Source organism: Polyodon spathula, chromosome 2 (assembly GCF_017654505.1).
Source record: "Polyodon spathula isolate WHYD16114869_AA chromosome 2, ASM1765450v1, whole genome shotgun sequence".
In the NCBI taxonomy this organism is placed as follows: Eukaryota; Metazoa; Chordata; class Actinopteri; order Acipenseriformes; family Polyodontidae; genus Polyodon; species Polyodon spathula.
In genome coordinates, this window is record NC_054535.1 from 5,964,278 (window position 1) to 5,990,533 (window position 26,256).

The 26,256-nt window shown below is 37.5% G+C and overlaps 1 protein-coding gene across 3 annotated transcripts in view; it reads left to right on the top strand.

Annotated features, from left to right (window-relative positions):
* Positions 1-26,256, top strand: part of LOC121329410 (putative methyltransferase NSUN7) — a 42,205-nt gene that overhangs the window by 1,203 nt on the left and 14,746 nt on the right. For all 3 annotated transcript variants that reach the window (XM_041275019.1, XM_041275018.1, XM_041275012.1), the window contains exons 2-9: positions 181-509; positions 5,707-5,765; positions 10,357-10,487; positions 12,837-12,989; positions 15,010-15,193; positions 15,933-16,143; positions 16,787-16,930; positions 17,313-17,414. In XM_041275019.1, coding sequence (XP_041130953.1) covers positions 245-509; positions 5,707-5,765; positions 10,357-10,487; positions 12,837-12,989; positions 15,010-15,193; positions 15,933-16,143; positions 16,787-16,930; positions 17,313-17,414 — 1,249 coding nt within the window. In that variant the 5' untranslated portion in view covers positions 181-244. The remainder of the gene's footprint in view (positions 1-180; positions 510-5,706; positions 5,766-10,356; positions 10,488-12,836; positions 12,990-15,009; positions 15,194-15,932; positions 16,144-16,786; positions 16,931-17,312; positions 17,415-26,256) is intronic.

The following is a 26,256-nucleotide window of genomic DNA, read 5'->3' on the forward strand; positions in this document are numbered from 1 at the left end:
CATAACAATTTGTAATCCTTTTTTTATACAGCAGCTAAAGTTTTAATATCAAATTGATACAGTATCATAGACCATGTTATATTGATTGCAATCCACTAAAATACACAAAATTGTTATTCTTTCTTGATCCAAAGAAAAATTTAGCCTTTTAATCATGATGATTTTATTTCAATTTCACAGAGCAAACTAGTGGAACCTGCTGTTATAAACAGTTTTATAATAAAGAGAGACTTTCAAAAGTGCCATGGAATTGCAGTCCTCCAGCTTGGAGAGGATGGACAAAATCTCCAGTTTGGATGACCTGACCATCTCAGACAAGGCTAATTCAACTGGTTACCCAGATTATGTCTACCTGAATGCAGCAACGATTTTCCAGAACATTCATGTGGAGAAACCCCAACATCAACGACTAGTGGGCTACGGCACATTAACCAATCTCCCAATGCCAGTGTTCGAAGATGAAAAGTCTCAGCGCTGGTCTTTCGAACTTGCATTCAATGCATTAAAATGTAAGTAATGGGGTTTCTTAAAGTAAAAGCTTATTAAGTCGTTGTTCTAAGCAAAGCACTGTGTGAAACTTTTCTTAATGTTTTGTATTATACTTTTACTAAGACATACTTTAAAGTAAGGAACTCACAAACTTAGTTAAACATTTTTCAATTTACACCAGTTCAAAAGTGTCGCTCACAGCAAATAGAACTACACCAGTGAGTAGATATATTCACCTATTTAAATAGTAGCTAAAGAAGGTTACGCTACTGTTACTAATTAGATAGGAAGACTCACACTGAAGAGATGCTCATGCTGAAGGAAATTCTTGGGCCAAGAAATATATATAAATAGCTTATTTTTCAATCTTTCTGTTGCTCGGATACTGCAGTTTTCTTTGTATCATTTTCCTCTGTTGCTCACACTGTCTGGCTCTTGATTATGATGTTTTGCAATGTGTTCCTGCTCCCCAAAATCCCTTGTTTAGAAAGATAAAGGGTATTAATGCTTGTGACAGAGTAGGCATCACCAAACTCTTTATACAGTAGCAGATCCAATTGTGATAAAACTGGGTTAGGACAGTCATTATAGTAGGCCTATCAGAAAAATAATAATCCTTATATAGCACCTTTCATAGTGGATCACCATCCCAAAGCGCACAAGGAGGTTAAGTGAGTTGGATTTGATCCGGGGACCGCCTGGTTACAAGCCTGTTTCTTTAACCGCTGGACCACACAGCCTCCTATAATCTGGAGATATATAGCGCTCCATTTCTCTATCCATATGTACGTCATGGTAATCTGCTAAAATGTTTAATTACATTGATACCTGTTATTTTACGTGATGTAATACAGCAGTACATATCTTACTGTATGCATGTATACTAGTGACAGTGTGCTCAAACAAAACCCCCACATAACTACCAATACCCCTACCTAAAGCAGGGGTCTCCAACCCTGGTCCTGGAGAGCCCCTATCCAGCAGGTTTTATAGGTGTCTTTACATCATCAGTGGCTAAAGATCTGGAACACCTGTTAATCTTGACTAATTAAGCCAATAATTGGTTCAATTAAGTAACTGAGAGATTGGTTGAAAGAAAACCAGCAGCCACAGGACCAGGGTTGGAGACCCCTGACCTAAAGCATTTTACTACCGTAGGCTCTTCAGAAACCTGAATTTACTATATTTCACTGAATCCATTATCATATGATTTATACTCAAGCATTAGCTACGCTGCACTATACACTCGCGGTGTCACAAAGCCATGTAATCCTTGTGTAGCCTGTTTGGGTACTGCACAGTATATCAGCTGTAACAAACACAGCAACATCAATTCCAAACTGATTAAGTGAAGTCATGCTTTCTGTTTGTTGAAATGAGATAAAGCTTTTTACAGTACTAAAGAAGCCATCCAGATTATTTCAATGTCATATTTTTAGGGGTAATCCCAAAATAACATTGGGTAGGTGTTTGATGCAGTGCTGGGTGATCTGCACTGTTGTGGCTTATCCTGTTAAAGCTTGATCAGATCATCTTCAACCTGCTCCACTGAACTAAATATCTGTCTACTCTTCTGTTTGCTATCATATTTGCCCAATGCATGCAGAACTGGGTCAACTTTGTGTTCATAGCTGCACCATTTAATCTTTAATTTGGAATTCTTTGTCTGTCATGTTAGTCGGAGGGTAGAAAATCTATTTGTACAGTTATTGTATGGAAGTTGTCAATTTTTTATTTGTATTTCTTGTGTTATTCCCTACATACAGTATCTATGTGTGAAACTCCACACTGGTTTCTTTTAACTACAGTGCTCGCTTTTTATTTTGTTATCTGAATTACACATTGTGACGGGTTGCCCACCCCTTGAGTGTATTTTATTTAGGTATGATTATTGTTACCATTTATATTATTATTATTGATGTATATTGTATTTTTGTGCAGACGGACAAAAGCCGTCCAACGTTATTGTTTATTATTCTGTGGCCGGCGAAAAGCCGGCATTATTGTTATTATTTGACAAGGTTACTTCCCCATCCTTAAATAAACGTGTGAATGTGGCTGGAGCCTTAATTAGGTAATTGTTTGATCAATGGGTTGTTAAGGCTACTCCTAAAGGGAGAGAGTTAGAATAAAGATCAAGAACAAATGCGAACAGCCAGCAAACAAAGGTTTTAGATAAAAGATTTGTGTTATTTTACTTTGGCCCATGTGCCATTTTTATTGTGTGTTTTGTTAAATTGTTTTGTTTTTATAATTTAATAGAACATAAGCGCGTAAGATAGTTTACAAATGAGAGGAGGCCATTCAGCCCATCTTGCTCGTTTGGCTGTTAATAGCTTATTGATCCCAGAATCTCATCAAGCAGCTTCGTGAAGGATCCCAGGGTGTTGGCTTCAACAACATTACAGGGGAGTTGGTTCCAGACCCTCACAATTCTCAGTGTAAAAATGTTCTGTTCTGAATGCCTCTTTATCTAATCTCCATTTGTGACCCCTGGTCCTTGTTTCTTTTTTTCAGGTTGAAAAAAGTCCCTTGGGTCGACACTGTCAATACCTTTTAGAATTTTGAATGCTAGAATCAGATCGCCGCGTAGTCTTCTTTGTTCAAGACTGAATAGATTCAATTCTTTTAGCCTGTCTGCATATGACATGCTGTGGCAGGCTGGCGAGTGGATAGAGGCCCAGAGACAGACTTCAGTTCAAACAAATATACTTTTATTATAAATAAACACAAAATGAAAGGGCACAAGGGCCAAAACAAAGCAATTTAAACACAAAAAAGATAAAAAGCAAAACTTACAAAAATAACAGTTTCCAGGCTGGGCAATGCCTTCACTGGATTCAAACTTTCTAAACAACAAAAAAAAAAAAAAAAAAAAACCCAACCTGCTTCCTCAGCTCCCTCCCTCCAAATGAGAAGCATAGGCCTCCTTTTATATCAGGTGGCTGGGCGCTGATTGATCGTTAATCAACCTAATCAACTAATCAACCCTAGCCACCTGAACATAATAAACCCAGGCAGGTAGGGGAAGTTAACCCCATCCCTGCCAATTTAAAGGGCAGAGCTTTGCTCTGCCACACATGCCTTTTAAACCTGGAATAATTGTGGTTGCTCTTCTTTGCACTCTTTTTGTATCCTTTTTGTAGTGAGGTGACCAGAACTGAACACAATATTCTAGTTGAGGTCTTACAGAAGCATTGTAAAGTTTAACGTTACTTCCCTTGATTTTAAATTCAACACTTTTCACAATATATCCGATCATATTGTTGGCCTTTTTTATAGCTTCCCCACATTGTCTAGATGAAGACATTTCTGAGTCAACAAAAACGCCTAGGTCATAGATTCCTTCTTCAATTTCAGTATCTCCCATATGATATTTATAATGCACATTATATTCACCCTGTATCACAGATGATACGGAATGAAACTGCAGTTGCAGCTTCGCCCTGTATCATCTGTGTTGACTACTGCTTCCTGAACCTGACATCACCAACCACACGCACCATTCTAGCCATCTGACACAAACCAAAAAGTCTGAAATATTGAATACAGTGAGTTAGTAAAGGGAAATGTAGAACTTTTAGAGTTTACTGTCAACTCCATCTCACAGTGAAATAACCAGGTTAGTGAATTATCGAATGTTGAAATATCGAGGTACAGTACTGTACTTAAATCATACTGTCGTACTGCAGGCTTGCATATTGATTCGATTGTATTCCTTCTATTTAGTTCAGCATCACCCTGTAGGGCAACATTTGCTAACTTATTTTCAGTGATTTCAAATAGTTTGAGTCACCCAATATTGATAACATTGTTATTATTATTTGCTATAACAAGATAGAAGGTAAATGTTGAAGACCGCAAAATAAATCTGGCAGGCAAAAACAAGGTCCTGCTCTAATGAAACGGATGTGAGCATGTCTGGACAGTGTCTGTAGCCTGTGGATTGCAGAGTAAATTTTACCTTCATTCCCCATTGGGCAAATATTGCTCAATATAGACCTGTTATCAATACTCAAATAGGGCAGGGAAAAAACAGCTCTCAGCACAGGATAAGCTGTTTGAAATTTGTGGAGAGGAGAAAAATGAGCACCATGCTTTATTCTGGGGGTTTGAAAGCAAACAGATTACATGAGAGCAAACCTCATCGGGAAAATTCTCACCAGTTATTGCCGTCAACAGTGCTATGCCATGTCCTAGGTATTGAATATTTATTGATCTTGTTATTGATCTGAATAGAAAATGACTTCAGGCAGACAGGTCTCTTTCAACAGAAGATAGAGAGTTCACAGAAACACCCTTACTGCAGAGCGATTAAATGCAAGACAAGAGGGACTTGATGAGAACTGCCCTTTTTTAGAGGCTCTTAAATAAAAATAAAATGAAACTAAACAAAAAGTGTCTTGCAAATTCGATCAAAAAACCTCTGCAATGAAAACCCAAGTCTAGAAGGGTTACGTTTTTTTTTTGCTTAGAAGCTTTTTTCATTACTTAAATATCTGAAGCATAGTTAACAGATTGCCAGAATATAAGAGAAACAAAACAGGGTCTTACCAATAGATACAAATAGATAGTCCTAGAAAAGGATATGGTCAGCTGACTTTTGTTTTCATTGTGTTTCTGAATGATGTAATCATTTAAAAGCTAACTTTAAAATGTGTGTGTTTGTCAAACTTTATTTGTCATTAAAAAGGCATGAGATTACCTGCAGTATTGAAATAGGAAATGAGACTGATATACTTTGCAACAGAGCAGATCTTGGTTTTAAAGAAAAATATGTTGGCAAAAATGCTTTACTTGCCATCTTCTTTAGTTGAAAAAACATGCTTACCTTAGTAGAACAAATACTTGTTTAGTGGTTCTCAAGACAAGATCTAGTGGCCACACTCTAAACTGGCCAATAGAAGGTTAACATAAACTATTCAAGCCAGCTGAACAGCAGTGGAGTGAACTGAATGAAAGCTGAGGCACACTATAGCCAGGGTAGCTGCATTGAAGAAACACTGGTACTGTACTGTACTGACCTGGAACAAAAACAACACTGATTGAGTTTGACACAATATAATAATTAGCTGAACACATGAAAGACTTCTAAGTAAAGTTCTGTAATGTTTATAAATGCACTTTCTTGTTTGCAGATATTTTAACAGGTTAAATATTAGCATTTCTTTTGGTCCAATGTTTGGTAAATATATATCTTTTTGTGCTTTGTTTCAGATCAGGATTTTCTGGAAGATTTAATGATTGACAGCTGTTTTTACCCATCTAATCCAAGTGTAAGTAAAATATTGTTTTAAGCATTTAATTAGGAGAGTTTGTGATTATGCACACTTGGGAATCAAAAGGGTTAATAAAAAATGTTACAAATTACAATTTGGTGAGACAATCTGAGCTGATGAGGACTCCTGGGCGTGCATATTTTTGGACCATATTTGAATACCCTACTGTGTGTTAATGCTTTATGTTAATCAGCAGTAGAAAAAGATCCCCTGACTTACATTTTTTTGTTCAAGCTGTTTAAAGCTATTTAAACAAAGCTCAGTGTCTTTAGCACAGATTAACACAGCTCAGACGTACACAAACCCATAATATTTCTGTTCATCATTTGGTAGCCTGCATTTTTTGTGTTGCAATGCTGAGATAAAGCAGCAAATAATCGCATCCTACTATGCTAACATTTACCCAAGTGATTGATACTGTTGATGCAAATAGAGACTTACGCAGTTGGTTTCTGGTGCAAAACATTTACACAGTAAATGGGTTTAAAAAAAAAAAAATCACAAATCGATGCCATAGATTCTGTCTCAATGAGATAACAAAAACCTGAAAAGACACTCTGCTATTTTTTGACCAGTCCATTCAAACTTAATAGAATTCAAGTTCGACTGGTAGTGTTGTAGTACAAATTTAAAAATGACACACCATCTGTTTTGCTGTTGTCTCTCTTGTTTTATGTTTTGATAACTCCATTTAATGTATTTAAAAAAATAAACAAATAGTTTAAATGATATGTTTCTGTACCACCTTGTAATTGTTTTAAAATGGACAAACTCACTGTACCTTCATGCACAGGTCAAATAATGTTTTAAATGTATTTTTTGAAACTGTAAAATTAAAAACCTATTCTCAACATAATACATATTCAGGATGTACATTATCCTCCTACAAGGACTGATGATCTGGAAAGGCAGGCTGAAGGTCCTTTGTTGACTGTTTTATCCCACTTAAACCCCTTTCTTACTAAATATAGTAGAGGTTTCCAACATGTTGTAGTGAATCACCTCTTAGCGGCAGATGAGTTAATAACAATGACAACAGCATAAGACGTACTATACTCACTTCTCAACTACAGAACTCGCTCTTTCATTGAATGTTAAGTCACTTATCTTTGAACTGAATGGTTTGTGGCCTGAGATGCTGGTTCATTACACTGGAATCTGTGAGCAAATGCCAGGGGTCCACAAAACATCCCTAAAACAATGTTATCCGCAGAGGGAACAGTGTATATTAAATTCATATATTTTTACATCATACATGGGATTATATTTAACTTTAATTGAATATGTTTATTCTTTGAAACCGACATTAAATATTAGTTCAAAAACAGCAATTGAAAGATTGTAAAGCTTTGACTGAATCTTTTTTTCTGGCGATGGCCATTGCATGTTCTCCAGTATATAATAGACTGAAGCATTGAACTGAGATTAAATTCAGCTTTTTCATAAAAATGGTAAATGCAGAATAATCTCCATATCATATCAGTTTGCCATTTCAAGCTCTACCATGAGTTTGTAATATTAAACTGCAGCCAGGGTTGTGGGTCTGGGAGTGACCAGTTATAACTTGCATTTATTTTCCCTCAATTTGGAATGTCCAATTATGTTTTTTCCCCACACAGCACAGAAGTTCGAAGTTCTGTGAGCGTCCTCACAAGCCTAAAGCCAGAATCGCTTTTACGGCAAGCAATCCAGAGCAGAGGTGGGCGGGCTACCGATCCCGGAGAACAGAGACCAGCCCTGCCTCTTATCCACTCTGAATGTGCTCTTTGTCTGGCCAGTAGGGTTTGCTGTTGTGCGATGAGGAGAAGCAACCCCTGCTGGTTTCCCATCCCCCAGCCTGGGAGCGTCAGAGCCAATGTGCCGCTCCCCTCGGGGTCCTAAGCAAAGTTCGGCTTGTTTGCACAGCCTCGATTTGAACTGGTGCTGTCCAAGCTGTGTGACTCATCCTGTGCTCCCTGCAGCAGCGCTTTTAACTTACTGAGCCACTCGGGGACCCCGGGTCTGGGAGTAGCTTGCCCTCTAATTTTAACACGGAGAGTAAAATGTATTACCTTGAAGTCATGAGAAATCTCAATATTTAATGGTAATGGGGTAGGCATTAAAAAGAGCCTTCCATTTTAACTTACTTTGCACTACAGTACAAACACGTGTGTTCTACAAGGCTCTTTATCGGCTCGGCACATTTTTTTCGAGGTATCACACTGACTCTGCAATCAATTACGTTACTTCAATTTTAACATTAAATTCTTAAACTCGGTGAACATGTTAAAACTTCATTATGAAGCCACACAGATAAATACAATAAGGAAATGCATTAATAAGTTATAAAACAGTTAGTTTAATATTAGGAACCTTTTTCTAGCTTCTGACTGTGGTTCCAGTTGGATTTGCAGCTGGACTGGGGTGTTTACACTTCAACCAGTGTAGCGTCAAATTTTTCTTATTCTTACTGTGATTGGCTACAAGGACAACAGGGCTAGCCAGATATTGGATAATGTTTGTTGGGTTGATTTTTCTTGAGTATAGTTTCCTAGTAACTGAAGACATTGTGTTCTGGGAGATGTAGCTGTTACTGGAAGTTTTAGGGGAGGCAGAAAGGCTGTGCAGCAAAAATTGCTATGTGAATTTTTACGCATTAAATTCAAATTTAGTGCATGTTCTAGATTTTTTATTGCGTAAAAACGCAGCTTGTCTGGGCCGCTGACTGTAGGTTTTTCACTGTTTTTAAATATTTCGAAACATTGAAAAAATTGTGATGCTGGATTCAGAAACTGCAAAGCAATTAAAGTCTTATATTGTATCCTTGAATTAACTAAATGTATAAAGAATCAACGTGTTATCAAATATTTGACAGAGCTGAATAAAGTGGGGTTGGGCAGTATTTCAAGCTGTGATTATCAATTACAGCGAACAAAAGCAAAATGTGCAAGACTTTAAATTGCAACATAAAGATGGGAAGCTGTTTGAAAAATGGTCTGCCATTGGTAATGAATGGGCTTATAACATTAGATGGCAGGCAGCTATTTTACATCCTGAACAATAAAGCCAGGCACCATGAGGCATGGGTTAAAATATTGTTCTAATTGTATTTGAACCCATAAAGATCCACCTTGAACAGCTTCTGGTGTGGAAAAGACTGCAAATCTTATAACAGCTATAACAGAGGAGGTTGCACTGCAATGTCCATTTCTCTCTCAATGGAAAAAAAAAAAGTTTGTGAGATCAGTGTGGCTAGGCAAAGCCCAGCATGGATGAGTAAGAATTAATCAAGCAGAAATATATTACCTGGTAACTGATGAATGGAATCCTGCCCTTTGCATTTTTGAAAGTTTCTGTAGGAAGGCATGTTGGGTAATTTATTACCCAACAGGATTATTAGGGTCATTGAAGCATTTCAGCTGCGAGAGACCCAAGGAGGTGTCAGGCATTAAGCATTTATAGTGGTTTGCATTCAGGCTGAATGTCAAAGCATTCATCACTTTCAAAATTCACACAAACCCTACTGCAGTAAGTACAGCTATGGCCAAAAGTTTTGCATCACTTTATAGAATAAAGTTGAATGAAACCTGCTGAATAGTGTTACTTTTACATATTGAATTACATACCGCTGTGTAGTTTTCCATATACTTAATGAAAATCTGACATAAACTGATATATTTGACATTTTGGACTCTAACATGAAATACTGTACTACTATTATGGCTTTGGGTAGACTTTTGCGATATATTTTTGATTCTCTTCTTCCATTATTTGATGTTAACTAGAAGATCTAAATTATGTTCTTCTAATAGTTTTTTTGTGTAATTATGCCTCAATCCTAAAATTCTAGGTGATGGAAAACTTTTGGCCATCGCTGTACTATTGTGTGAGCCTGAGTGTCTTAGTTACCTACTAACTGACCAAACTAGATTCATGACCTAGCCTGGGAAATGGTTATTTCTGTCAAAAAAACTAAAATAAAATGAAAAAGCTGAAATATTGCAATGCAACAGTGTCTTTGCATCACTGCATCTGAACCAACTGATTACAGAGCCAGATTAACTGACCCAGCAAAGGGCGCAAAATCCTTCCTTTTGGGTTATGTTGTGCTTCAAATGTTATTTAGTAGCATGAAAAAATAGGTTACTAATAGTAATTTGGCTTTTCCGGGTGGCAGTCGACCAACACGTGAATTTCAGGAGGAGAAACGTGCTAACCAATCACCTGCTACTGACATTCACTTTATGAATTGTAGTAGTCTTCTGTTTTCACATTAAATACAGACTTTAATTAGTGTCATCCAGTCTATGTTTTTGGGACCTACAAATGTCATTTATTTTTTTTTTTTTAAATTAGTCGTCGCCAATGGTTTTCACCCTGGTTTTCTCCCAAATTTGGAATGCCCAATTATTATTTTTATCCCAGATCACCATTGCGATCGGCGATGGCATAACCTGGACCTGAACCAGTGATCCCCAGGTTATAGGGCGTATCCTGCACCCCACGTGGAGCACCTTTACAGATGCGCCACTCAGGAGCACCCACAAATGTCATTTTTGATAAAGAATAGTGCATAGTGAATATGTTTGTTTTATTTGTGTCATTACAGCATGATGACTCAACTAGCCTGGTTGTTGTGATGTTGTATGATTTCCAAGATCGCAAGTTTCAACCTAGACTCTGTCTAGCTGACGAAGAGGAGATAGAAGAAGTGAGAGAAGTAGAAAAGTCCCTGAACAGGTATAGCTGTTGAAATACAGAATCTTGAGGTCCTTTAAGGCTGCTACCCACCAGACAAAATGCGATAAGTGAAACTATGCAGCGATGCGACAAAATTAATAGGAACTATACTTTTGATACGTATCTTTCACAACACAGGCAACACCACAGGCAACACTGAGCAGCACCAGGGCAACACTGGAGCGACGTGAAATAAATAGGATTGAATCCTAGTTTTTGCAATTTGTTGTGCGATAACTAGGGAATTGACCAATCAAAACAGCTTTAATGCATGTGGTCCAGCAGGGTGAAGCAGTATGCAAAATTAAGGAGGAAACAATAATACTTGCCGTGGAAAAATACCCAGAGCTTTATGACAAAGGTCATTGCAATTATAAAGATACAGATTTGAAAGGTGTGTATCATTTATTGGCATATATGTTGAAATACCGTCAGAGAAAAAACATTGTTGAATATATACCAGTCTTGATCATAGTTTTGTCAATAGCAATTTTAAGTAGTTGTATAGATCTGGCAGTTTTCAAACCTGTTGCATAGCCTCTGTGTCACTTCTGGTGTGTATGTACATGTCGCTGCCAAAATATCTTGTCTCCCAATTAAAAATTGCATCTTGTCCGATGTGTGGCACCCGTAATTCTTTAATTTTACCCTAATTTACAAATCTTCATTATGAAAATTCCAGCCTCTGTGGTTGTAAGCCCACCGGCAAATGTATATATTAAATTAGATCTAATTTACTTTGCATTTCTTTATTAAAGCTATGTGTATCACTTTTGGTGGGTTGCTGTTTAAATAGCTGCTTCTTGTACTTCCAGTGAGTTGATAATTACTAGGTGCATGTGCTTGACAAGAGATTGGAGACTTGGTCGAATATTAATCACTGTATAAATTCTATTAAAAAATATTTAGTCAATAATGAAAAAAAAACATAATGGAAGAAAAATTGTGGACGAAATGATGGAATTTGACATTGCATAGATTGACATTACCATTTGCACTGGAGTAAAAACATGCTGTCAATCCCCCCTTGCCCAATGCACTGTATTCTGTCACAGTAGCCTATGTCTAAGGCCACGCCCCTTGTGTGCTTCTGTTTACACCTTTAAAGGTGAGTCATTATGTTTTTTGTATGCACTCTGAGGTTGTGATGGAGAGGATCTAAGCCTTGTTGACAACATAAAAAACTTCAGCTATCCTTATAATGTGTAAATACAGGCAGGATTTATTTGTAGAGGTGTATTGACCTTATTCTAACCTTCACCGTGCTCTCATCATTAAAAAGAAAAAAAAGAATTTGTAAAGATAAAAGCTTTAAAAAAGAAGATAGGTGTTTATCAGTGTCATTTAATTAACATTGGTTTACTTAACAATTATTGTTATAGATTTGCCTTTGAATTTATGATTTTGTGGTTAAGTTATGAAATCATGAGGGTAAGTGTGCATGCCATGTGAGTAATACCTGAAAATAATATGTGTTTTATGTCAACAGACAGAAAACTTGCAAGCTAAGGATAAACAAAGAAAACCCTCTTTCAGCATTAAGTAACTTTGCAAAGAGAAACCCCTCCACAGAAACTAATTCATTGGTGAAACCCCTCCACAGAAACTAATTCATTGGTGAAACCCCTCCACAGAAACTAATTCATTGGTGAAACCCCTCCACAGAAACTAATTCAATGGTGAAACCCCTCCACAGAAACTAATTCATTGGTGAAACCCCTCCACAGAAACTAATTCATTGGTGTCCCGACACTGGGCCTGGTTTTTGTTGTTAAGTGGAGCTATTTTTCCTAGACCTTATGAAATGTATTTTTCCAGCAGAAAAATATGAAAATAATGCATTGCACATTCCTTATCTTCATTAACAATTACCCTACCCTTTGAGAAGCGCATCATTCATAACATGCATCCCATTGATCTCAAAGTAAGAGAATAATTTCAGCATCACTAACTACAAATGATTCTTATCCTGATGTTCACTTTCATGTAACTTTGTTATAACATTGCTGCATGCCAGCTCTGAAATGTTTGCATAGCTCCTGTTTCTTTGGTGATGTCCAGGCTTCACTGGAACGTCATTCAGCTAGCATAGACAAAGACTTTATCTTTAGAAAGAGTAAAATCACAATGCAAGTACCTTGAGACCAAGTAAAATCTTTAACAATGCAGGTTTTCAGCATTTTGCAAAAACTATTACAATGCAGCTTTTAAACATTTGGCGAATGAGCTATAGTGTGTTGAAAAGAAAAATGCAACAATCTTTTAGCAAGTAGTGTTAATGTTGTTTAATGGTAAACAAGCATGACATCACTGCAAGAGACTTTTATTGTGTGTCTTTTTCCCTTACAGTTTTAAAACAAAAATAGCTGCTTCTCTGGCTCGCTGTCGAATCAAACTCGACATTCTTACCATCGACTACCTCTTGCCCGAAACTGTAAGGAAAAAACAAGAGAGAGCCTCTACCCTCCCTCTGTACGCTTGGGTGAACACAATGAAAACCAGGTCATTTATTTAATCTTTGACACTAATTTAGAATGTTTCCTTACATGTCTTTTCTGAGGCAAATACAGCCTTTCAGTAATGGTGGAGGAAACAGTAAAACTGAAGATGCTTCATAGGCTACAGTGAATGAGAGGGAGATTTGATCACCCTTTATGTTTGTCAGATGTCAGTGGCTCTTAATTTTTATCCTTCGGTTTGGAATATGCAGATAGAACGCTATAGATGAAAAGTTGTTTCTTGGTACCTAATCACCTAGCTACAGTGCCTGTAGTAAGTATTCACCCCCTTGGACGTTTTCACAGTTTGTTGTGTTACAGCCTGAAATCTTGATGCATTTAAATGGGATTTATTTTTCTTTGATTTACACAACCTACTCAACACTTTGAAGAGGCAAGAGAATTTTTATTGTGAAACAGCAGTTAATGAAAAAAAACACAAAAAAAAACCTGAAATGTCTTGGTTAGATAAGTATTCACCCCCTGGAGTCAATACTTGGTAGAACCATCTTTGGCAGCAATTACAGCTGTGAGTCTCTACTAGGTTTGCACATCTGGATTGTGCAATATTCGCTCATTCTTCTTGGCAAAATTGTTCAAGTTCTGTCAAGTTGGATGGGGATCGTTGACCGACAGCAATCTTCAAGTCTTACCACAGATTCTCAATCGGATTCAAGTCTGGGCTTTGACTGGGCCACTCTAGGACATTCACTTTCGTGTTTTTAAGCCACTCTAGTGTTGCTTTGGCTGTGTGCTTGGGGTCACTGTCTTGCTGAAAGGTGAATCTCCGTCCGAGTCTTAGGTCTTTTGCAGACTGAAGCAGGTTTTCCTCAAGGATTTGCCTGTATTTAGCACCACCCATTTTGCCCTCTACCTTAACAAGCATCCCCATAGAATGATGCTGCCACCACTATGCTTCACAGAAGGGATGGTGTTATCTGGGTGATGTGCTGTGTTGGGTTTGCACCAGACATAACGCTTTGCATTTAGGCCACAGAATCTTTTACCACATATTTTCAGTCTGCCACATGCCTTTTTGCAAATTCCAAGCGGGAATTTACATGGGATTTTTTCAAAAATGGCTTCCTTCTTGCCACTCAACCATACACACCAGATTTGTGGAGTACCTGAGCTATTGTTGACACATGGAATGCTGTAGGTCTTTCAGAGTTGTCATTGGCCTCTTGGTGGCTTCTCTGACCAATGCCTTTCTTACCCGGCTGCTCAGTTTGGGAGGATGGCCTGCTCTAAGCCATATACCTTCCACTTCTTAATGATCGACTTGACTGTAGTGCAAGAGATATTCAATGCCTTTAAAATCTTTTCATACCCCTCCACTGATCTGTGCCTTTCCACAACTTTATCTCTGAGCTGTTTTGAAAGCTCCTTGGTCTTCATGGTAGTATCTTTGCTTTGAATGCACTACCCAACTGTGGGACTTTACAGAGACAGATGTGTTTAATTTGAAATCATGTGAACCACTTTTATTGCACACAGATGGACTCCGTTTAACTTATTGTGTGAATTCTGAAGGTAATTGGTTGCACCTGATCTTATTTAGGAGTGTCATAGCACAGGGGGTGAATGCTTATCTAATGAAGACTTTTCAGGTTTTTGTTTTTAATTGATTTGTTTTTTCACCTCCCTTCACATTGAAAGTGTTGAGTAGATTGTGTAAATCAAAGGACAAAAATCCCATTTTAAATGCATCAAGATTTCAGGTTGTAACACAACAAATTGTGAAAACGTCCAAGGGGGGTTAATACTTCCTATAGGCACTAGCTATGGTTTTGTATTTAAAATATTAGCATATCCTGAATTAATATAAAAAGTAAATGTAGAACCAATAGATGATCAGCACAATGAAAGCAGAACCTGTAGTATAAAGGTAACAAGCTGTTTTATTGGTTAGCACTCCTTCTTTTAAGTGAGTGTGTGTTCAAGTTTTGGTATGTGAGGGATTTAACATTCTCTAACCTAGAATTTTTTATTATTTTTTTAACTTGTGTGATTTATATTGCTAGCCTTGAAGACGTGTGCAGTTCCTTGGTGAGAGATGGATTTGTGAAGGTAAAATCAATCACTGAACTTGAAGGATTAACGTTCTGTCAGGACCTGCACTGTAAGGATTTGTTGGGTTTTCCTGCTCATCTCAAAGATGACCTTTGTGGAATGGAGCTCTTTACAGACTACAAGCTAGTTATTCAGGTGGGTAATGACGGCATTGTGATTTAAATAACACCTAATAAAAACAAAGGTCCTAATTTAAACACATCAAATGAGATCTGTAAACTTACCAAATTTCATTTGGATCGTATCTTGAAATACAGCTGGCACTTTAAATCTGGATCTTCATATGCAGAGTCAGCACACAGTTAGTATCTGAATGTGGTAATCCCAGCACAGGCACACCTCAAAGTAGCTTTTCAATAAGCAATTTCTTATGATTAGCTACAAAGGCAGAAATATGCTTAGTAGTTGTGTCATGCTGGTCTTCAGTCACCTTATTAAAAACCTCTCTCAGGATCAACAGAACCTGTGTGACAGCCCTTGTTTTATTTAGACTTGTTGCAACATTTTGGAGGTGACCACACTGGTTTGATTTAAACAGTAATGGCTGTAAAGATGGGGATTTGTCAATCCCCATTTTGAGCTGTGGTGGTTTTTGCATTTTGAAAATGCATCACTGAGGCCCTTCTTTTTTGATGAGTGAAGGGAAGCGGGTTAAACAGTGCAGTAAACTGCACAGTGCCACTGACCATGACAGGATTGTAAGGGTCGCTCTCATTTGCACAGATCAGTAATGGAGCTACTGTCTGTGATGTACTGCCCACAGAGGGCATCAACATTTTTTCAATTTGATTCAAGATTTATGGGAATCTTGTCGTGAAGTCAACCCTGCAATATGTAACGCCACAGAAATTCTTCCCTTTGTTAAAATGCTTAGGATAAATCTCGCAGTCTGGCTGCACACTCCGTGAAGGCCTTGATGAACATGGATGATGATGTCATCATTGGAAGCGTGGCATCAGGCTTGACCATCGCTCACATGTCTGCACTGACTGATCAGAACACAAGCAAAATCTTTGTTTGTGGCGTAAAATCTAAATCCCAGCAGGAACAACTGCAAAATTTCTTCACACAAATGCAATGCAGAAGTAAGTGGCTAGGCATGGTTAATTAGACCAAGACACACACCTTTGTATTATTATAAGTTTTGATTAGTATTGTGCAGTTTAAAATCAACTACGACCATTTTTCTTTCACTTTTCATTTTAACAGGTGATTTACTGTACATGGGCTGGTCAGAAACAAATTAAGATTTTTTAAACACAGTGTTAAATCTTTTTAAAATGAATGACAGATGCCAATGGCTTGGGTCAACTTATATTCAGATTTCTTCAAGACTTATCACAAAAGCTTAGAAAAGACATTTATGAAACATGCATATATAAGCAATAGGAGCATGACATCCACAACGGTGCTGGATCTGATATCAAATTGTTGAATTTAATTACAGTAAAACATGATTCATGAGTTTAGTTGGTGTAATCCCATATGTATCCAGGTCTGTTTTGATGAAACTGTTTGTTTAGATTGCACTTCCAAACTTTATTCAGTTAATCAAACTTTTAATAAGTATGTGCATTTCTGCTTTTTAAAGTATACACTTTTGATTGGCCCAGCAAGTGACCCAAGCTGACCCTAAGCATTCCCTTCACCATACGTGGAATGATAACACTGTAGAAAGAATACACGATACTGCATTGCAATAACTGGATGTTTTGTTTTTTTTTACAGATATAAAGCTAATACCTGACACATTTACAGACATTGATCCTACAAATCCACCATTACAAACAGCTAAAATTGTTTTGCTCCTGCCCCCGTGCAGTGTGTCTGGTGTCAGTAACCCAGTCGATTTCATCTTAAATGAAAATGAAGGTACTGTATGAAGTTCCGTTTGCTTCCCCCAGTGTATCCCAGGTGACAAGATATGAATGTACAGCACCCTTAGAGTTTACATATCGGTAGAGCAAGGTTATGAGGAAACTTTGTTAGGACGTTCATTAGCACACATTAATGAGAATCTGGAGATATAAAAATGTGACTGTCCGTTTGTTTATACATTCAATCGTTCAAAGTTATTGAGAGGTCAGAACCAGGGTATATTAGAAGAGGCCTGCCAGTGAATATAATGTTAAACTGATTTTGTTACTTACAACTTACATATTGGTCAAAGTGATATACTATATGTTTCTGACATACTTGTGTTTTTAATCTTAATGTCAAGCATACTTTGACAGCTTGTGATTAATCTGTTTAGATGCTGGTCTTCTCCAGGATATTTCCAGGGGATCAATATCAGAAGAGAAACTGAACAGCCTTGCCAAGCACCAAGAACAAATCATGACACACGCAGTGAAATGTAAGTCTGTGATATTTACCGACAGTGTTGGAATTTAATAAAAATATACATTTGAAAAGTCACACTTTTCATTCTCCTGTCAGAAAGCTCTATTCCTGAGCACAACAACAAGGTAGACAACAGCTGCACAGTTACAATGTCTAGTTAAAAAAATGGAAGGGTAAATACATCTTTATTTTAAAGATTAAATGTTTAAAATAACTGTAAAGGCACTGCTTACTAGTTTGTGTTCTACATAAAACCCTGATTATCAGGGATATCTGTGGTATTTGACGTGATCTGTACAGCAGTGCCCTCTAATGCAGCTTCCCAATGCAGGGTCCTATTGCTTAAATAAAGACTTACTGTACTGATTATACTGCTTATTAGTGGTGGGACAAACATCTGAATATTCAGATCGCACTGCTTGACAAAAATCTTTGGCCATGTCTGCCAGAAATAAAATAATTACATTAAAACACAACGTGATTTGTCTTGCACCAGTTTAACACCTTGTCCCAATTCGCACAACAATTTTTAAAATGCCAAGTGAAAATGTGTCTGTGGCCACTTTATTGCAAAGAAACGGCAATGGCAGGAATAAAAATAAATACATACATAAACAAACTGTCTACTTTATGTACTGTTTTTGCCTGAAATACACACAATATATTTGTTTTTTAATGTAACCTTATGCTTTTTTTTTTTTTTTTTAGTTAAATGAAGAAGTATTTGAATACTTAGCTGAATTTTAAAAGGATATCTGAATGTGTAAAAACCATGTTTGCCTCAGTAGTGCTATTTATCCAACTTCTGTTGCTGGATAAGTTATTAGCTAAAAATCGTATGTTATAAAACATAGTGAAAACCACATTAATATGCTGTCTCACCGTGAGAATGCACTGATGTAGATAAGTACCTAATATCCTGGAATCAGCTGTCCCCATACTTATAATTTAATGCACTGGTGTTTTGACTTATTATGAGAATTCAAGTGCAAGTGGAATTGGAAAATGGAAGCCACGTCCACAGTGGTAATGCATTTAAACAGAATGCCAATTAGCAATAGCAAGAAATTACACTTATTTTGCTTATCTACTCTTAAAAGGGTCCCTGGCCAAACCAACTTGAATGAAACGACACAGACTGCACAAAGAACTAATAGTATTTTATACACTTAGTGGCAAAACAATTAGAGAATGTAAGTACAATGAGAATATCCCTCAGCCTATGTAAGCTTTGCAAGTGTTGAGCAACAATCAAAGGAAAGCAGAAGGATCTCTGTGATTTCATAAGATCACCATGTCCAGCCAGATAGCACAGGGTTTCCTGGAATGGCAGCTAGAAGAAAGCACCTCTCGGGTCGAGCCATGTGCAGTGTATTGTGATAATACAGACATGCTACAGCGGGCTACTTATTTTTTTGTCCGATCAGTCTATAATGGTAATAACATTTGATGCTAACCATTTGGAGGTCAAATCATTTCAGCAATTGGAATAGAAACACAGTTTATAGTTTGTCCCAACATCCATTATCCATTCTGATAAAGCAGTGTTTTCTATTATTTAATTCAGCAAAAGTTAGCAATTTTTTTTCTGTTAGCACGGATTGATTGAGAAAAGGACACTTTAGTGCCTTAGATTCATTTTCCAACTGAGGAAATGTGAAGAGAACAAAATCATTTTCTGCAGTTGTCATGCAAGGTGCTGTAACTATACTGTAGCATTGTGCATTGGTCTTCTATTTTTTTTAATAACCTTTTTTTGTTTGTTTGAGTGAATGGCATAGAGAGTTGCATGGATAATTGATATGCTACATATCAGGCTGTAGTGAATTTCTTCTACCTCATGCAATAACAGGATACTGAAAAGGGTTCTGCTTACTGCATTGTTGTTCACAGCAGTGCACACTCTATTTCAGGGATACCCAAAGCTTACAGAGCAGAGGGCCACATACCAAGGTTGATGTGGGACCGTGGGCCGCAATGTGACCAAATTGCATGGATTGCAAATTTCAAGCACATTTGTCAAGTGCATTTATTTGTGTTGCTGGCCATTTCAATATTTCAGCTTAATAAATTACCAACTTAATAAATGTAAACCATTTCTTGGTATTTACTCCCTCTGCCAATAACTTGTGAAAAAATTAACCCATGGCATTAGTATTTATTCCTGTTGCCAATGACAACAGCACTCAGTTCAATAAAAGTTTCAGATCATTTAGTATATTACTATTGTTGATAAGTCAATTTTAATACAGTAAGTAATAATAATAATAATAATAATAATAATAATAATAATAATAATAATAACTGGTATTTGTTAACAATGCCAGTGCCAGTAACAGCCAGTTCAAGAAACTTTAAAGTTAAATCATTAGCATTTATTCATGATGTCATGGGCTACAACAAGCTATTCGATTACTATTGTTCTAAGTTGTCTCTGGCTAGGGTTGAGTTATTGCAAATAAATAATGCTAGACCCAACAATAATCAACTTTAAAGGCGAATAAATAGTTTAGTTGTTTTAGAAAAAGATATTGCTGCGTTGTTAATTCTTTGCAAGTACTCCGCCCACCGTTTCTGCTGCTGACCCACGTATTGATCATACACTGTAGTGGTGTTTAACAATATAGTCTTTCGTTACTCCAGTGGTCTATTTGCACAGAAGACAGGGAGGTTTGCCCTCCTTCTTAATTACAATATATTTTCCTGTCCATTGGTCATGAAATGTTCGAAACTCTTCTTGCACTTCTCGTTTTTTTTCCCGCTGCTGCGATTGCTTGCGTAGTTCACTACTGTATCTCACAAACTGGCACAAAAGACCGTTGTGTCATTCTGTCATTAGTGTTCATGCGTAGTACATGCAAATATATACAGTATTCCTATATTATTATACTAGTTCCTACATAATCCTGCTCTCCTGCCTGCCTGCCGGCATGCAGCTTCATATCAACAAGCCGGGCACCTCTATTTAAAAAGGTTTGATATGGCCCATATGTTTTTATTCAATAAGTTGGAATAAGTACATCAGAATATAATTGCCTTCACTTTTTTTTTCCCCTGGGAAGCATTTTTACATTTGAAATAATAAAAAAAAATAATATAACTGCAATGCATATAATTATTATTTTTGTTTTTTTTTTGGGGGGGGGGGTGGCGAATTACATGCATGTGGCAAAGTGGTTGGTTGTGTACAGGTGTAGGAGTGACGCAGTGTGCAATAAACAAACAAGGAGAGTAATCCAGTTGGAAAGGTATTTTATTGTATCCAGGTCTGGTGACCAAATAATAGACCCCAGCAATACACAACAATGTGTACTGCGCAGCGTAAATAATAACGGGTTGCAGTCGCAAATAATAAACACAAATATCCACTCCACAATACTACAAACACAGTCATCAGTCCTGGGTGCGGGCAGTAGTGCTCGTGGTGGGTGATACAGTTTGTTTAGTGACAATCGTGCAGTGCTGTTCTGGGTTAGTGCTGGCCCTTGGAGACAGCACCGGAATCGTGTTTAGCCATCTAGTAATACACAACAAGACAATCACAGACAAACAAAACAAAACTCTTACGAATGTCTCTTTATTATTTCTCACGGGGTCTCTCGCACAGTCCTTATAGTACAATAGTTTTTAAACCAAGCGAAGTAACAGATGCATTGCTTCGACCCCCATTTATACCGTCACTCATGACCCCTTGGTAAACGATTGTAGCCGCTCCTCCAATCCGCGGCTGCCACATTATTTATCTTCCGGGTCAGTGAGTTAGTGTACTGAAGTTCCGTCTTTTCTACATGACCGACTTCCTTTTAACCCTCGGAAAGAAGCGTCAGGTCAGGTAGTCTGGAGCATTCTGTTCCTGTTACTTAGTGCATTCACAAGTCAGGATGGAGATTTACCACCAAGAGTCTTTCTGTCGTATGCAGTTTCCATTTTCAAATTTAAAGAAAACACTAAAAACATTTTTTACTGTGCAGGTCAGTGTGGGCCAGACTGGTAATGTGATATCATGCATTTAGGTAATTTCACTCAATTCCGTGCATTTTTTCTGGATATTGGACTTCCTCCTAAAATACTATACCAGCTAAATCCTTTGAATAAATGTTCTGCCCATATTCTAACTAAGCAATTTAACACATCACATCTAATTCATTCAACAAGCCAAAATGCTGCTGTTTACTCATTGTATATAGGATCTTCTGGGGATCAGTGCTTGTGTATTAAGGTTGCCGTGTACAGTGCCTGCTCTTTCACTTTGATTGAACGCTACGGGCAAACTGGGCTATTTCTCAATCAAAACACTTGAATTCCCATCCAGAATCGTATTTCTGTTTCCAAACAGGAGTCCAAGCCAAGGTTAAGACACACTTTATTAACCTAGCTTCTCACTGCTGATTCAATTTTAGATTCCTATTATCAGTGCCTTGAGGTGCCTGTTCCTGAAAGTTGCTAAATACATTGAATTTATATAGGAATGTGGAATAAAGTATACTGTGCACTTGGTCTCCAATGTACAGTATCCCTGTTTTTCAGAGCACAACATTTTCCCTTCCAAAATAACAAGCAAGGACAATGCAGCTACTTGAGCTGCTTGGCCAACCGCTGTTGTCTTGCTGCAGTTCACTTTTTAATGCGCGTTATCTTTGTAAGCACATACAAATGGTTTAACTAGGGCATGACATTTTTTTTAGAGCTTTGTTTGACATCTGTATTTCATTGCGACATGTTAACTGCACAAATCTCTGAAAGTCTGCCTTTTGCCAATAGCTGGAATTTTAAGATAAGACAGCATAACAATATAAGTGACAAACCAGTGACATCTGGTTGTTAATCATGGTTCACAAAATGACTTTCTTTATTTGATCCGTTTACGCAGTGTGTGTTTGATCTTGTCTCTGCAGTTGATGGATGGCAAGCTTCTGGTACTTACAACTTTGCGAAACCATAGAAGTTGTTGCCGTGGTTATTTGAGGAAGTGAAATATGCCTGGCTGCTGCCAAAAAGCCTATATTTAAAAACATACTATCAGTTAAAAAAAAAAAAAAATTGTGTGTAGGGTAAACAGGTTTTTTCATATTGCTTTCCATTAATCTAACGTGTTTATTATTTGGAGACTGACTAGCTGACAGTTGTCTTTCAGAGCAAAAGAATGTGCCACTATGCTTTATCATTTCATTCCACTGTAATATACAGTATATTTAAGTCTTTCTCTGGCTAAAAAAGTGACAACCTTGCAGTATACAGTAGGAGCCTATACTCCTCATCGTCAGAGATATTCACCTACAGTGGCAGATAAAAACATACGTATATTGCCTGATTATCATCAAAATGTATTAACCTAAGAGGTTTTTTCTCTTTGCGAATACTTATCTCAAGGTTCAAGATTTATTATACACTAATTATACTTTGATTATGGTCAAAATATATATCGTCATTTTATCAATATTATGTAGATTCATTTTTAATAGGTTTTGCTCATTAAATCTTACAGCAAAGAGAATAAATAATGACTTAATATGTAGGTGATCCTAGGATTTTATATTTAATGTATTAAATATACATCAGAAATCATCTTTCTTACAGTATCATTTGTAAGGTGGGTCTTAGCCAAGGACGGTACACTTTGCGCCATGACCAGGTGCCTTAGTATTGGAAGTGTAACATGACCAATAAGTTGCCACCAGTTCCATCAAAGCATTACACACAAAAGACAATATTCCTCCGCCCTGGAGAGCAGCCACCAAGAAAAGTTGTTAAAACCAAGCCTTGCCCAGGACAACTGGAAGCTGCTAGAGACTGGAAAATTCTGCCAGATGTTGGTCAATGGCTTATTTTTCCACCTGATTGCCACCACTAACCTTTGACTAGATATTGTCTTGTGGTCATGTAGGAGGCCGTGTGGTCCAATGGTTAAAGAAACAGGCCTATAACCAGGTAGTACCAGGTTCAAATCCCAGCTCAGCTACTGATTCATTGTGTGACCCCCAGCAAGTCACTTAACCTTCTTTTGCGCCATCTTTTGGGTGAAACGTTCATGTAAGTGACTCTGCAGCTGATGCACAGTTCACACATCCTAGTCTCTGTATCTTGTAAAGTGCTTTGTGATGGTGGTCCACTTTGAAAGGAGCAAAATAAAGATTATTATTATCTGGTAGAGTTAACAGTGCAGTGAGAGGATGCTGTGGATGAGGCGTATGAGAGGAATAAACTTTGGTATGCTCACCTAGCTGTTGAAGCGGAACAGCGAGGATGGAGAGTCTGGGTTTACCCAGTGGAGGTGGTTTGTTGAGGATTTGTGGCACACTCTACAACCCGGTTTCTCAGAGATGTCGGGTTCAGTGGTGAAGAGTTGCATTGCACAGTGAAGAACTTATCTGAAGCAGCAGAAAGGAGCAGCAACTGGCTGTGGTTGAGACGAAAAGATTCTGGATGGGGATATCAAGCACAAGAGAAAGAAAGCAAGGCTGATGTACGGGTTAGTAAGCTGGGCTGAGTTGAGTGGAGGACAGAGGGAGGTGATGCTGGCACGCCAGAATCACTGTCGAACCCTCTTAAGGTGTTGCGGGCTAGTCGACAAAACACTAAGGATAGAAGGTGCCCACTTGAAGACCCCAGAGATGTGCCCTACTTAGCTCAATCCAGGCGGTTGTCATGCTGATGCACTGGGGAGACCGCACTGTGGTTGATCCCTGAAGCCAGCATTGCAGCCGTTGTGTGTGCTGATGTACCAGGCTAATCCCTGGAGCCAGCATTACACTTCAACCATCAACACCAGGTAGAAGGATATCTACATCATCAGATGAAAAGAAATGCAAGTGGATGGAAATGCAGATGGATCACATTCAAATCAGCATGAAGTTAACATCTACTCTCATGTAATGGAAATCATTACATGTAGGATGTTGTATGGGTTTATCATTTCCTGACCTAATTATCACAGCATCGTTATGTGCCATTTTTTACCGTGGCACTGAAGGAACACAGAGGCTGCTGCAGATACCAGAATACATGTTTTGATGTACAGGGTGATTAGATAGTAAGTTTACTACATGAGATATGATGCGTTGATGTGCTAAACTTGCATGAGATATGGTGCGTTGATGTGGTAAACTTGATTTCTAATCATCCTCTACTTAATGCATTTGCTGTAAAAGTCTGGAAACGTTAATGATGAATGATTTAGCAGACCTGTTCATTTCTTTAACATTAATACATTTGTGTAGAGCTGTTAAATGTGAAATGAAAAGACTATGTTAATGAATGTCTTGCTTACAATGTTTGTTAGTTATTCAGAAATGTCAAAACGAATAGCAGCCTAGGTGCAACAAATTGAGTATCTGCTTTGAAATGTTTGTTTACATTGTTTGGAAGCTTTGGTTTACAGGGATATTTTCAGAAATTCGTCTTGTGTTGGATTTTTTAAAAATGAACTGTTTTATAAAATAGCTAGAAGAACACAATCACTAAGATAAAGACATCATATTGAGTGAGGTTTTTGGATTCAGATTCACTATTCTGTTTAGTCCACGGGAATTATGGGTACTGGAAATATTGAATTGGAAATTCATAGGGTTAATCTGCAGTTAATCTGTCAGTCAAATAAATCCCATTGGTAGGAATACAAAATTAAGATTGCCACAAACAGATTACACAGTATACACAGTGCTCCTCTAGACTGGAATATGTGCTAATGTATGGACAGAGACACTTAATCGTCCAATTTGGAGAAGCTTGATCTTATTTTTTCTTTCTTTGTATTACCAGTGTAACAGATAGTTTGTTAAAAAAAATAAAACTTTGACATGGTTCTACAGCTGTTTAATAATAAATGTTGGATTAGACAAATGGCTGTCGGCATACTTCTGGCAGGTTGGCTGAAGAAGCAGACTGTTAAGGGAGTAAAAGCCTCTTCACTGTCATTTGCAATATGTAGCCACGCAACCAGCGATGACTTGCAAGAGATTTCTTTTTAAAAATGCAAGTCACTTTTTATCCATCCAAATAGAAATGATTCCGTGTTCAGCTTCTTAACAGGTTTTTTTTAAGCAGTGTGTGGCAGCACAGGGGGTTCACTGCAGTTTTAAGGATTCTGGTCTCTTGGTCCTTGGAGGATGTTTCATACAGTACTGAATTACTTCATGTCTCCGTGGATGCTCAAACACTTTTATAAACTTTCATAAATACAGTAAGCAAGTACTGTGTTGGTGTCGTGCAAGAAAATACATCTTCTGTAAGAATAATCTTCTGTAATTCACCTGTTATTTGCATATACATAGTCTGGCAACTAGCATCAGTTATTATGTTACTGATGTAAAAGCTATAAGGATCTATTTTTCATAACTCGATGGCCAGTTCTTGAGAGCAAATTAAACATAATTCAGAGCTGTAAAAAAAAAGACTACCACACATTCAAATACAAAGCTTTTTTTAAAATATGTTTACAGGCAGAAAAAAAGCAAAATTGACAAACATGCACTGTTGGACATTTTAATTTCATAACAAAAAAAAAAAAAGTTTAATTGGGTTAAAAATAATAAAATCTTTTTGGGCAGCCTGGCCGGTATTTAAAACATGCTTGAAAACATATCTTTAAAAAGAGATCATCAAAATTAATTTAACCTTTAAAGTCACTGGGCAATAAAAGACTTTACAGGAAATAAAAAAGAACAGGCGATTCATAGATAAAAGAATCTCAGCACTCATTATAAAAATTAGCCGCTGTCTAATGATCAGATCATTGGCAGCCAGTAGTCTACCATAGGGTGATCGCCTCATTGCTTTGTGGCTGAAGTTAGTGTGAGGGTACACTCGTGCTGTTCAGCAGTGGAAGCTACTTTGGTCCCTTGAACTTGTTCTGCTTC